Genomic DNA, 14,395 nt, shown 5'->3' on the forward strand with positions numbered 1-14,395 from the left:
AGCAATTTGTAGTATTATTACTTTAATTGTGTAATGAGGCATAATCAACCATGTAATGTTTGCTGTATGCAATTAGATAAGTGGAAAGATTCCCACTTGACTTGTGCTTTAAAGGGGTCTACGATGTGCATGCATGTGTGTGTGTGTGTGTCACTAACCCCAACTCCTCCACATGGTAACATCACAAAAATCCGTTGAGATAAGATTCCTGAAGAAGATTATTTCTGTCATTCAATTATCATGGATGTTAATATTATTATTATTATCATAATTTGAGTTTAATTATGATTTTTTTCATTATTGTTATTGATATTACCAGCCAGCTTGCGGTTGTCCAGCTTGAGGCGGTTGAGTGGGTTTGTTCCGAACAGAAGCACATGTTTCTCTGAATGGACTGACTGCAGCTCTTCTAGAGTGGCCTTCCTGCTGCGGATACGCTGCATACACACCCACACACACACACACACACACACACAAACACAGACACAACTGCATATAATACTGACTCTGAGGTTATGGATCTAACAGGATGTGTAGTGCGTGTGTGTGTGTCATACCTCACACTGGCTCCTGAGACCTCTTTCATGCAGTCTGGACCAGATGCTCTGGACCCTCCCAGCATGCTCAGGGTGGCGGCTGTTGTCCCCACAGGTACACTGGTGCTTCTGCATCTGAGCATCATAAACCAGTCCTAGATACACACACACACACACACCCACACGCAAACATACATCTAGAACTTTGTTTCCCTTCCTCAGTATTTTATCATCCAATTGTACATGAATTGTAATTCATGGCTTCTTTTCACATTTTCCTGATCAAAAACACAACCCTCACCTGTGGTGAAGCGTAGCTGGACATCTGCTGCGGTGCTGGACAGTGACAGGGAAGGTATGGTTGTGGGTGGATGTGGAGGAGGAGGCAGGGAAGTGGAGGCTGGGGAAGACTGGGTCCGAAACAGAGGCTGATGAGGCCAAATTAGGGCAGGCACAGCAAGGGGGTCCAGCTGGAGACCTGATCGAAGGTTCACCTGCCTCTGTGGTTCCCAGGACAGTGGATGAAAAGAAGAACAGGGAATGAAGGAGCAGTTAACAGCAGCAAAACATGGCAAAGACTAACTGGAGTAAATGTCCACACACTCATGAGTCAAATGCCTATCTCCAGTACATTGCAATTACTCATTATTTGGTCAATTTAATACTGCTTGTCTAGAATAAGCATCTGATAAAGAAAATACATCATTGCCAAGCATGCTTCCACAATACTGTAGCCCTCCCTCTTTTCATCCTGTATAAATAAAGCTACAGCGCCCTCTGATGTCCAAAATGTTTAAAGCTTTTATTTTAAGGAAAAGTAATACATCATCCCCCTGGAAACTCTGCATGTGTGTGCAGATATGAGTTAATATCAGTACCTGACTAAGTGAATGTGAGGCCTCGATCAAGCTGTCCCGTGAGGAGGTAGTGGATTCTGTGCCATAAACTGAGTCTGTGCTGGCAGTGCTCTGTCTCCTGCGGTAGCCATCCTCACACATAGAGCCTGGTTCTGAATCGCACACGGACCCAGGCCCTGACCCTGATTCTGATCCATTCTCCTCCAGGTCCATGTCCTCCAATGGGATCTGTGTCAGACAAGGCCTTTAATGGACTTGCTTGTCAGCTATAAGGTATAGGTTTTACAGTGTTAAAGTCCTAAATGCACAATGAGTAGGTTGGAGAGTTAGTTGGTGAAAGCCCACTCCAGATTCACACTTGTGTTAGAGCAAGATCGTCTGATTGCAGTTTTAGCTTTGTCTGCGTTTTTTGGAACTGTGTCCGCCATTTTCTTAGTTTTGTTTTGGACGCGCGCTTGCAATCTGGCCTGGACACTACGTTTTTATAGAGGTTGATGACGCAGCAAAATAAATAATAAAATGGAAAATACAGGCACAGAGCAGGGTCTCCACAGGTACAGACATCGCCTAAACTTCTAGTGGGTCATAAGTGATGGTTGAGAGGGATTACTTTTGTATGATTATTTTGGAAAATCTTACTCTTTGTGCCTTTAAGGTAGTTTAAGCTCTCTTTAACAGGCATTTGTATACAACTGAAAATCACAAAGGATGTATGTAAAAAAGAAAATGAAGGGGAATCCAAGCACATGTCCAAACAAAGACTCCAGAGAATAAACCTCAAAAATATCTACCACTGTCAATATCATTTCTTTCATTTGTATACAACATGCTTGTGTCCACGCCTGCCCCCCTCTTACCTTGCACAGTTGTGCATTGTGCTTGAACCTCTCCAGCCCGCTCTTGTGGTATTGCTGGGTCAGCTGGTGCTGGATGTGTGAGTGACCGCTGGCATACAGAGTAAGGGGTGAGTGGCTGTAGGGTGGAGGCTCTGAGCGTGTTCGCTCCAGAGGTCTGTGGGAGTGCAAGGTAACCACGCCTTCCCTTCTGGTGGAGGAGGACAGGTGAAGCTGCTGCTGCTGCAGAGGAATGGAGCTCAAACCATGAACTGCAGAGAGGGGGAGAGGGAGGAACAGGTTAAAAGATGGCATATAAAGATGGGGGCAGAAGGGTAAGGGTACATGTGAAGGAGAAAAAAAAAACAAGCACAATGGAGATAAACCTGGCAAAAATGAGCAGGAAAAAACAGATCCCAAAATGATTAGGAAGAAATTCAAATGGAAAAGAGAATGTTCGAATATAAGGGAAATAAAAGAGGGATAGCGAGAAGAAAAGCACAGACAGCTGGTATAATCGTGGAATTATGATACTCTAGATCAATTATTCATGTCTGATGTGAGTGAAATACAACATAGCTGTATTTCATGCTCAAAATAATGATGCAAAAGAAAATACGCCTTCGTGGTCATGTTGTTGGAATTTACAGCATATTTCTGTATTCTTTGTGAAACTGCATCCCCGTCAAGTGCTAAGTAGAGGGCGTCCTTGTGCTATTTATATTACAATATTCAGGGCATAAGAAATGTAGCACATAACAGAAGACATTAAGCTTTCTAAAGTCTATATAGAACTGAAGAAGGATGGCTGTAGATTGCCCAAACATAAAACATGTGCAACGGGGGAAAAAGTGAAAAACTTCCTGCATGAATTGCATAACTTCCTGATTATAGGCAACAAAACAAAGGCTTTTACACTTCACTATAGTCCCTTAATCTTTTATGTTAAGGTTCCACCACTGACCACTCCCCACCAGTTCCTGTGTACCTAAGACTACGTTTGACGTCAGGAAACAGGTCTGAGGTAAGTAGGGTTGGTGGGATGTCACCTGTCCTTACTAAACCATCCTAGCATATTTAAGTTCTGTCTGCTTTGAAGAGTACTCAAATGTTCTCTGTGCCACCATGGCCGGGATGTGTCTGTTTACACTTGTACTCTCTTCCAACAATAATACCTTGCCATGCAGTTTCCTACATATCACACATCTATAGATAAGGCTGGTGATTGTTCTCTTTGCACCCTCTATTCATGAACCACTTGCAGAGATAGTCCCTACAGCAATGTGACAAAGATGCTAGTTCGGCTTTGCACAAGAGCAGAAATTGCCTGAATTGATCGGGAAAAGAAACACAGCCCAATGTTTGCTGCCTTTTAAATCTTGAAGTGTATCAGCGAGGAACGTTTAGCCGATTTAACTAAATGCAGTGCATCCCTGGTTTCTTGAAGAACAAAGAAGCAATAAAACAGTTGCCAAATATCAGCAGTCACAGCGACAGGTTCCTCCCTAAACCAGATGAGGACACCCAGAAGACTGCTGCTGAGATTGGGTCATAGAAGCAGGACATCATTCAGTGACACAGCTTCAAACAGAGCAAATTCCGATCTTTCCAGATTTTTGTGAATGGCTTCCCATCCCTCTTCTAGTGGTGCCAGCTCCTCATAAGGGTTATGTAAGATGCCTTGATGGCCTCCAAAAAGGTCATCGTTCATGGTAGATTTCCTTTTAAAATGACCCCAAAGGGACATAAATCGTTGGTATGCAGACTGTCAATTTGGTTGACGAAAAGGTAGGAGAACCATCCAGCTACCTGTGTCGAGCCTAACAAATCCCACTATCCAATGACTGCAGAGAGTTCAGATCGTCAAATGAAGGTGGCATGTAGACACACCGTATTGTATTGTGTTGTGCATGTCTTCTGTTGATATGCATGTTGAAGTGTTTCAGTTTCTGCTGTACAACGCATTCACAGTCACCCAACTCACGAGAGACAAGCTGGGAAGGCACCAGTCCGGTGTGTGGTTCCAGTATGAGCACAGGCTGCAGGCGCTGAGTCAGGGCTTGACTGCTTCCATCCAGAGGCAGGTAGACCTGATGCAGAGCAGATACTGCTAACGGCCTGGCTACTCGGAGGTCAGCCTGTGAAGAGAGGCGAGGAGAGGAGAGACGATGGGAATTATGGAAGCCCTCGTCATTGTTGCAGCTTAACGCAAATGAGCAAAATGGAGGGTTTGTGCATGAGGTAAGGGCTTCATGGGCTGTTCGCAATGTAGAGATAGAAGCTCAATCTACAAACATGTTAATATTTTCATCAAGTGAATAAACTACCACATGACTGATTCACAAGATATGAAGGCACCACAGAGATCAAAAGGGAAGTGAAAGCCTAAATACACCACATGTTTCTATAAGTGTTCAAGTGTGCAGGCACTATTCTAGACATTCAGTCTTAGATACACATAAATTCATAGACATACACAGATGTGTATCCGTGTGATCTGTAATCTTTTTTTCAAAGATAAAGGGAATCCCAGAAGGTATTGTTGCTCACCTGAGCAGGAAGTCCAGCAGTGATGTTGGGCATTGCAGTGCGGTTGGGAGGTGAGTTGAAATGAGCCAGCAACCTCTGTGCCTGAGTGAGACACAAATAATGAGTATAGAGAGTATCTGTACAGATCACTGGTTGCAAATTATCACCATCATCCAACACAAAAACATCAAAACTAATATTTGCAGGATAAAGTTAATTTGACTTGTCTTCCTAGTGCCCTATATCAACATTCACTCATTATATTAAAACATTTATCATACAAGACTTGTGTGTTAAAAACCGATGGACCCACTCTATCTCAATGTTTAATTGAATGAGGAGTAATCAAGCAACATGCATTTGTACAATGGGCCAACTGGCCTTCTCAAATCTCACTGTTTATGGCATTGAGCACCATTACTTTATTGCATTTAACACCTAATTAACATTCAACTGTTGGTGGTTGTCCTTTAAAGAGCAGATGTAAAATCATGTTTGTAATGCTAAAAAAAAAAGGAAGTAAAGGGTTTTTCAATGAAATAGTTTATGAATGAATCCACAATGGGAAGACAATATGAAGGTGCATGAAGGTTGAACACTTGTATTGAACAGGACACTGATCCCTAATCAATGTAAATATGAAAGAGGGGCTCACCTCATGTGCCACTGGCAGGTGCCCATTATCCGAATGGAGGCTGTCGTTGGGTGAGCTGCACTCTGATGCTGGGGTGCTGCTGCTGCTCGGGGAGGAGTCTGGGTGAAAGAATTGAAACACACACCCATCAGCTCATAAAGGCCAACACTATCAGAAAACATGTTCATACAGCACCAAATGACGCACATGTCAAATAGGAAATGAATCACACTTGTGTCAGTACAGCATGTATTGAAATAACATGTAACAAAGTAACAGATACAAATATCAAAGCAGTATTAACTTGAAATAGCTAAAAGAGCAATGGAAATAAAACAGAAGATGGTGAGAGTGTTTCAGCTCAATGTAGATACCCTGAGTTTCTGTCCTGTGCTTGACTGAGGGAGGGGCGCTGATCTTACGCTGCAGCGGGTTTGGCCTGGTACTGATGAGCTTCTTTAACTTCCACTTCAGAGTGGGCTCAGAGACTGCAGACACAAATACATACATGAAGAAGAACACACACACACACACACACACACACACACACACACACACACACACATACGTATCCCAAAAGTCTCATAAAAAGGAAAGATATCTATGGCTTTCAAACTCACACAACTTAATGATAAACTGACTGATGTCATACATCTTCTACATCAGCAAGACTGTTCCCACCCAATAATGCAAATACTGTGAGGATGCACTCAATTTCCATACCAAGAGCAAATCCGCAACACAGCTGAACCAAGCAAATACCTCAACCCTGGTCAACAGCATAAAAAGTCTAATGTTTACATTGGTCAGGCTCCAAGGAGCCCAAACAAAACAATCAATCAGTGGCTGGCTCAGAGCAGATAAAAGGCAGCTTTGTGTTGTCGCCGTGCCAAAAGAAAAGTGTGTGTGTGTGTGTGCTGGTACCTAAGGGTTCTAGGGCAACGCAAATAAATAATGTTTGTGTACTTGCAGAGATGTACAGGCAGACGAAACCACGCCCACTCTCATTCACATGGTGAGCGAGACAGGCTCTAGACTCTACGCGGTTCATTTTACAAATACCTTCTTTAAAGTTATGTAACTGAGTTGGTCTTTGTGTCTCACTGTTGTTTTTACGACCGCTCGGCCTCTCTCTGGCCCTCCAGGCCCTCTAGTCCAGGATATATAATGTAATGACAGTTTGCCGAGACACTGAAAGGTATTGCCATGAACGAAACATCCCAGCGAGCATCGCAGTCAAATCACTCTGAGTTTGAACTGAAATCACACGGAGCACACACCGCAACAGAACAGACCTGAAGCGGAAAAACACCGGCGACCTTCACGGCTCTAACCTCAGGGTGGGAACTCTCATCACAGACACAAAAAAAAAAACAGTCATCTCACCTGTCCTGCGCAGAGCAAGGTCTTTGCGCTGGTCACACGCTGTAGGCTGAGACGTTGCGGACAAGTCAGGAACCGGGAGCCTAGGTATCCAAAATAATACAGGATAGACTGCTTCACTCATGAATGGGTATAACGAGTTCTTTAAATATTCTTGTTTATTATTTATTATTCTTTTACTTTCATTAATGCCAGAAGAGAGGCTGGCCTTCTATTTTGAGACATCATCATTGATGTGCGTGTCCGTTTTATCTCGCTCACCTGTATCCTGGTGTGGGACTGCTGTGGTTGGGAGTGACCCTGTCATGGGCAGGCTGGCTCTTCATAATTATGTGTTCCCGAAGTTTCTGCCTTACCAGAGGACTGGCTACGGCACCTAGCAGTTAATAAAGTCACTTCATCAGGAAAAAGACAGCCATACAATAGGTAGACCTACAGCCAAACAGTAAAATAAAGACAAAAGAAGTCAGGAGACTTCTGAAGTAGAATCCAGGATATGTTTTACTTTCCTCTGACCTTTCTTTTTTTCCTCTGTACGGTAAAAACTGAAAACAGAAACTAAAGTGTTTCCTGAAACAAGTGCGTTTGTTTGCCTTTGGTTTGATATGAGTACAAATTTCCTTGGAATCTGAGAATACATGACAGCCCTGTAGGAAATCCCCTTCTTTTATTGAACCATACAGTGTGCTATGACTCATACGAAGAGCACTTCAACAGCCAAATTCAGAGAACCTAAGAGAGCACGTCGCAGTAGGGTGAAATACATCGTACGATACTCACTCTGCTCATTTTTACTCTTTCGTATGAGCTGATGTAGCTCTTCTCTTTTCTCCTGCTCCATCTCTCTTTGCCTTTGTTCAATGTTGTACTGAGGAGAAGAAAATAAATGAAGCCATATCAACACTGATCAGTCTAGTCTGCTTGGGCTGTGCACGTGAGATTTGCACAAAAAAGCGACAAACATAGCTACTGCCACATTTTCTCACACAACTCCCCCTCAAAAAAAAAAGTTTTGACATGACTGAATAATCCCTCTTTATGTTACACTAAAGCACTAGAAGTGCAGCACCAAGCAGCTGATGCTGAACAGCTTCGATCAGAATCTAATGCTGGGGGGGTTGCCTGTTTAAAGTAACTTGACCTGCTGCTTACTCACTTCTGCTGAGCGTTCATCAACCTGTGTAAAGACTAGTGGCGAAAGCAGCATGGCTTGTTCTTGTTGTTGATGTAACAGGAGGTCCATCTGCCTTTCACTCTGCATCTCAACCGTTATCCAAATAAAATGCTGGTGCGGGGATGAATGTTGCCAGATGTCGCACGACTTGAGCAGGTCAAAATGTCACAAGCTATATTAAGTCTCTGTTTATGTTTATGAACGCTGAGGATACAGAAATATTAAGGTGCTTACTTTGATTATTTAAATTATTATTTACACTGCTGCATGGTTTTGCTTGGTGCTGCTGATAGGTTTTCTTTGTCAACCCTTTCACCTATACTGGTTTAGTCCTTACCTGCAAGTGCTGCTGGGAAAACTGAGAGCAATGCTGAGAGGTCAGGGGTCCGAGGAAGAAGGGAGGGCGGGGGGCCAGCATGGCCGAATCTAGGCCTGGATGTAACAACCTCTGGGTCACACTTAGGTCCATGGGCTGCTCCCCATGTATGGCTAATGAAACCTGATTGCTGGTGATCACATCCACTACAGAAGAAGAGAGAGAGGGAGAAAATAACACGTTCATTTGTTGAAGAGCATCGCTGTCTATGCTTATGGGCGTTAACGTGGGGTGAGGATTATTTTGTCTCTCTGGAGTATATGTTACTCTCTTTTTCTGTGACTGTTTCTCAGTGTCCATATGGTCAAACATGTATCATCATCATAGATTAAGAGAAAAGTAGTGCAAATATCTTAGATATGATAACACAAAGGGAAGCATGTTTTTAATAGGTTTTCAAAGAAAAAGTCCAAGAACAATCTGAGGTGCCTTTTACTGTGTGTGCTTTCCATAAACATGACCAGAGGGCACTCTGTTTATTTGGCATAAGTGTATGCCCAGATGTGTACTTTTACTTGAACTCTGCACATTCACCAGTCATATTTCATTTCATTCAAGTCTTCCTGCCACAAGTGAACTGGCCATTGTCCAACACTGCATTCAGGAAAGCAACAGAGAGGCGTGTTTCTGTGTGCTGGGGTTGGAGGGGCACAAAAGAAAGAGAGAATGAAGGAAACAGGGTGGGCGGTTGGATTTGAACATTGTGTGGTCAAGGCATTTGGGTCAGGTACATCAATCTGTCATCTCCCTTCCATGTTTTACTCAAATTAAAGAAATAAAAATCTAAGTTTAGCACGAGTGAGACAATTGAACCAGGCTTTGGTGTCCTAACGAGAGACAGATGTCTTTTTATAGGTGCAGGGGAGTGCAAAAAAAGGATTTGATCAATTCATACAACCGAAAAGCCATTGTAAATATGTTCAACACGCTTACATTTCAACTCAAATGGTTTAACTGTAGCATCCATGGCACAAGACGGGCCTGATGGTGTGATCTATAGAACATAACAGGAACGTTAATGATAACTGGTAGTGAGGAAACATCATCCTAAGTTTTTCTCGGGTTTTGTGATGCACCATAACAACGAGACGACAACATACGCAAGCTCACAGATAACTTGATATTATTTTCACGTGTCGATGCGACTGAAACCTGAAACCATTAAACATGGTGATGAATGTTTCGGTGCCTTAGACAGACACAGTATGGAAAGAGACACCTTTCCTCCCTCTGGGGTAGAGAGACAGTGGGAGGGAGGGAAGGACATGGAACTGTACTACAGAAAATACATCATCAGAAATGTTCAGCAGCTGAAAAAGAGCTCAAAACAAAGCTCCATATATGTGGCACACAAGTCCTACTGAAGTTCCCTCCTGCAGGAGCCTCACAGTACGTTTTACAGACCCAGGCAGTGTTATTAGAGAGAGGAATAATCATGTCCATGAAGGCGTTACGGGGTTGACAGAATTCCTCTTAAGAGGAAAACACTCCCACGCTCTTATTTCTTAGGTCAAGTGAGACTTGCACACAGTGGAACATGACAAAAAACATATGGGGAGTTAATACGACCAGAACTATTTATAGTACGAGATAATATCATACAGTTTAAGCCAAGTAGTTTCAGTTCTGTTGTCCTGCTTGATAACGAAATACAGAATTCATAATAACAACACTATTTGTTTGTGAGGACAGCTATGTTTCCATGCATTCTAGTATGTGTGTACAAGAGAAAAGCAGAGATATAGTTTCTGTGAAAATTCAAAGTTTGCATGATTATTTGTACAGCTCATAATAGAGACAGGGAAACACAGATAAGCCTCCTGTAAAAAAATGAGGCCTGCAATTGGCACAATTCTTGTGCCACTGGAATCCTACCTCAGCAGGTAACTCAAGGAAGCCTTGCGATGTCAGACAACGTAATCTCTGAAATATAACAATTAAAAATTGTTAACCAATGTGACAGGAAATACCCCGTTGTAGCAGAACAGTATGTATTACCAGAAGAATGTTTTCAAAGGAAATCAATCACTGGAGCAGCGGGTCTGTGGTGTTAGTGGTGGTGGGGACTCAAATGATATACACCCTCTCTCTCACACACACACACACACACACACACACACACACACAATTACCAAACAAGTCAGCTCCCTCGACAGAAAGGAAATGATCAGGAAGTCAGTGTTACTTCTCAGCTAAACAAAAAAGAAGCACCTGTGGTATATCTTTACCTAAAGAAGTAAAGACCAGGCTGCAGCAACCATACGTATCTAAATTATATTAACTTTATACACAAAGTGTCTTCCCTGAGACACATGTTCCACAATGCCCCTGAAGGGTTTAAAAAGTTGCTGATTGCTTCCTCTCGTCCTACCAGGACTGCACTTGAAGAGGACATTTACAGTTTGCAGTTGTTTCAACATCACGTTATAAAGAAGTAGTGTAATGGTAGAGGTATTTTTAGCCAACATTGCTTTCCATGGTCTGCTATTCATCGATCGTGCTCATAAAAAGGCAAGATACATATTTTAAAACTGAAAAGAAATGCTATTTATAAGATAAAACCTTGAACGCTTTTAAAAATAAGGAGAACTGTATCGAGATAAGATCTGTGTGCGTGTGTACTTCTGTCTCTCACATTTGAGCGTTGCGGTGCTAAAAATAAGCAGGAAAGAAACTTCTGGTTTCTGTAATAGCATATTTTCGTTTCACAACCATCATCCTCTTTCTGTGTGCCTTCTGCAGCAAAACACTGAATCACTGACACACACACGCATGCACACACACCTGCGCAAACACACACACACACAGACACACTCACACAAAAACAGCGACTTCCTGTTTCTAAAGTTAGTCTGCACCATAACATCCTCTTGGTTCATTTACACGAGCAGAAGTTGCTATTTTAGTTGACTGGCTTCACTGGTTCACTTTTGCAGCTTGAGAGTTGCAGATGTCCTTTAGCAGTATTTATACACACACACACTGTGGCCCTAAAATGTGCTTTGTTTATTGTTGGAGTGAATTCCACGGTGCTGTTGAATGGAGTTACGTATGGAAGTCACACATCAGGTTAAGTGCTACCTACTATTTGTATACATAAACACTGGAAGCAGACTTGAGGTTTATGGCTGGTTAGATTTGCAGCAAAGCAGAAAGAGCACGAGTTCAGAGACAAAATGTCACGCGAACTACAAACAAATTAACTACAAATGACTATTAATGCTGTTTCTAGTAACCATGCACACTGAGTGTAAATAAATGTATGTTCACCAGGCTGACACTGAGTTATGTATTACCAAACCCAGTCACACGCACACACACACACACACACACACACACAATATCAATTTAATGACAGCTACTCCACCGAGCTGGCCACCTTCTCCATCTCTCCATCGTTGTCTCCGTTCCTCCCCCGTCCTTACATTTAGTGGAATCCACAGCTGTTAGGGACATTCTGTCCCTCTGCTTCCGAGCAGCTGGAGTATCAATCTCCGTATGTGTGCGCATCCATACGAGTGTGTCCTTGTGCGTGTCCGTCCTATACGTGCCGAGATATTAATAGCTTGCAGTTGTTTCTTTTGAGTGTACACAGCAGGTCTTTGTGTTTGCATAAGTAGGATCTGCTCGTGCGACAGTTGAGGGTGCATGTACACTTGTACCCGCGCTGGCGTGTGTTGGTACCGATGTATTATTAGCGCCCATTTGTTTCTTTTTGAAGGAGCACTGTGGCTCTTTGTGCAAGTTTCACTACATGTAACCATGATGGTTTATTTTTAGTGTCACCTGTCAGTAGCCACTTGTGTTTTTGTCAGTAAACATGCAAAAGCACATGTGCTTTGGGACACTGAGTTGAATTGCTGTTTCTCAATATATTATTAGCATCACACCACTTGTTTTTATGAGTGTGTGGCTTGTGTGTGTGCGTGCTTTTAATGTGTATTAATAGCATTCCCAATTGCCCACACATGCTTCTGTATGTGTGTGGTGCGTGTGCTATTGGCTGTCAATAAGCATCATATTTATCAGCTGTACTGCAAATGAGTGGGTGAGTTTACTCCAGCGTGAGTGTGAGCTGATGATATTGGCCTATCCAAGTTTTGGCAAATATATTGTTGGCAGATATGTGAACAGAAATTGAAGTACATCAATGTTTTATTGGCCGCATTTTCAAGTATGTTTGACTCACTTGTCGTATCTTTCACTTTTTTATGGCAGCAACTAAAGGTTTTTAAAAAGGTTTATTTTGTTATAAAGTATTTCATAAACTGACTGATAAATAGTTTGGTAATAGTTTTGCTGGAACATGTCAACCACAATTTCCCAGAGGCCAAGGTGAGGACTTAAAATTGCTTGCTTGTCTATGAAGGTATATTTGTGTCTTTATTACGCAAACAAAAAAAAATGTTTTAAAAGCAAATTTCTCGCACTGCAATCAAAAATCAAGTTTGTAAGTGAAAATATATAAACTGAGAATAATTTATTTGTTAGTTTTGCTTATGAAACTAGAATTTCTGGTTAAAAAAATAAAATCTTTGGTTAAAAAATAAAATCTTTGGTTAAAAAATAATATCTTTGGTGAAAAAAAAAAATATCTTTGATTAAAAAAAAAAGCTTTGGTTTCAAAACGAAAAGCTGAGTTGAGTTTTTTTGTTTGCGTAATAAAGACACAAATAGACCTTCATGGGCGGGGCATACGCTGCTGAATGTGCCGGGAGTTTCTATTGGTCGGTTTGACTTGGCTCTCGGTATCTGCATCAATTAAACACGGACGGGAGGTTACGGTGACATGGAGGTAAATTGACATTATACTGCTCTGTTTTGTCAAAATGATTTTAAATGTAGCAGCACTTCACTTTGCTTTCATGTTGTTAGTGTCTCTTTTTTTAAAGAACGACATGGAGGGCTGCTGTGTTGACATGAAGCTCCGCTTTCTCGGTCGGAGAAAACTAAGCTCGTAGGATTTATTTTAAATTGTGTCATACATGCGCAGCTAACCTTAGCTAACATAGCCATGCCTCAGGCAAAGTGCATGTAACGTTAGCCCACAGTGGGCTAACGTTACTCCCTTACCGGGAGCTATAACATCACGTTTGTTAAAATCATTGGTTAAGTTACGTGACATTTGTAGCTGACAAGCTAACTAACGTTAGCGGTAGCTCGTCTGCCTGTATCCGACCGTAGTTAAGCCTTGTAAAGTAACTTTTCTTTCAGAGGTTGAATGATATCTTACTGAGATTGTGACGATTTTACAGATCGTTTATACTTCATATTATGTCCTTAAACGGACCAACAGCAGCTCAGGTTGTGAACCTGAAATATCACTTTAAGTCCGGTAACGTTACAAACGAGATTAATTACAAGGATAAACTGAATTTGAGTATTTTGCACCTTTTTGTTTTGTGGTGTGAAATAAAACGAACTACATTTTGTTTTGTTTTAGGGAGCCAGGAGCAAACGGCTCAGTTCATCAAGCTGAGGGGGAAGAACGACGGCCTCTTCACCAGGGACAAACATTCAGCAACCGTAGCTTTGGATTGAGACATTAGTCCATTTGTAATATCTCCATCTGACCATCCTGTACTTAAGGTTACAGTTACATTAGCTCTACTCCTAAAGCCTTTACTAATAGGACAACCAGTAGAGAGGACAATACACTTCTGATGTGTTATTGTGATGTCACCTTTTTCTTTCTTTTATTTAAATTGAAATAAGACATCCATGTAAATGATTTCTATGTGAATATGTATATATTCTGCTGTGTAAAATTTGTCAATTTTCTAAGTTTGCATCCATGTGTTAACATTATTGATAAATGTTTCTCTGTTCATCATTTTCTCAATGTGATTTGGACAATTTTGGCAGTCACCCTCCCAACTGTAAGTTAATAAACACGTTTGCTGATATTTGTTTTGCTGCTGTTGTTTTTGTTGACTGTCCTCTGCCTTAGGATTGCAAGTATCCAGGCTCTTTTCTCTACTAGAAAGATTGAGAAATAAATAAATATATATGTATATATACATGTATGTATATATACATATATATTTATTTATTTCATTCACACATATATATA

The 14,395-nt window shown here is 41.6% G+C and overlaps 1 protein-coding gene and 1 long non-coding RNA gene across 5 annotated transcripts in view; one reads left to right on the forward strand and one right to left on the reverse strand.

Moving 5' to 3' along the window:
• LOC116381975 (histone deacetylase 7-like) overlaps positions 1-14,395 on the reverse strand; it is a 45,623-nt gene that overhangs the window by 14,813 nt on the left and 16,415 nt on the right. For 2 of the 4 annotated variants that reach the window (XM_031844590.1, XM_031844573.1), the window contains exons 2-15: positions 8,284-8,468; positions 7,553-7,640; positions 7,034-7,148; positions 6,776-6,855; positions 5,764-5,877; positions 5,411-5,508; positions 4,777-4,857; positions 4,211-4,364; positions 2,251-2,498; positions 1,415-1,621; positions 838-1,036; positions 558-691; positions 317-437; positions 159-208 (exon numbers count right to left, since the gene is read on the reverse strand). In XM_031844590.1, the coding sequence (XP_031700450.1) occupies positions 159-208; positions 317-437; positions 558-691; positions 838-1,036; positions 1,415-1,621; positions 2,251-2,498; positions 4,211-4,364; positions 4,777-4,857; positions 5,411-5,508; positions 5,764-5,877; positions 6,776-6,855; positions 7,034-7,148; positions 7,553-7,640; positions 8,284-8,468 (1,874 nt within the window). Of the gene's footprint in view, positions 1-158; positions 209-316; positions 438-557; positions 692-837; positions 1,037-1,414; positions 1,622-2,250; positions 2,499-4,210; positions 4,365-4,776; positions 4,858-5,410; positions 5,509-5,763; positions 5,878-6,775; positions 6,856-7,033; positions 7,149-7,552; positions 7,641-8,283; positions 8,469-9,255; positions 12,687-14,395 lie in introns of those variants that run through there. The other 2 variants (XM_031844580.1, XM_031844599.1) reach the window with 2 other exon arrangements.
• On the forward strand, positions 13,070-14,149 carry LOC116381990 (uncharacterized). Its single transcript, XR_004212702.1, has 2 exons — positions 13,070-13,117; positions 13,766-14,149. It is a non-coding gene; the product is annotated as an uncharacterized LOC116381990 (long non-coding RNA).

Source organism: Anarrhichthys ocellatus, unplaced genomic scaffold, assembly GCF_004355925.1.
Source record: "Anarrhichthys ocellatus isolate YVR2014 unplaced genomic scaffold, GSC_Weel_1.0 scaffold1, whole genome shotgun sequence".
Lineage (NCBI taxonomy): Eukaryota > Metazoa > Chordata > Actinopteri > Perciformes > Anarhichadidae > Anarrhichthys > Anarrhichthys ocellatus.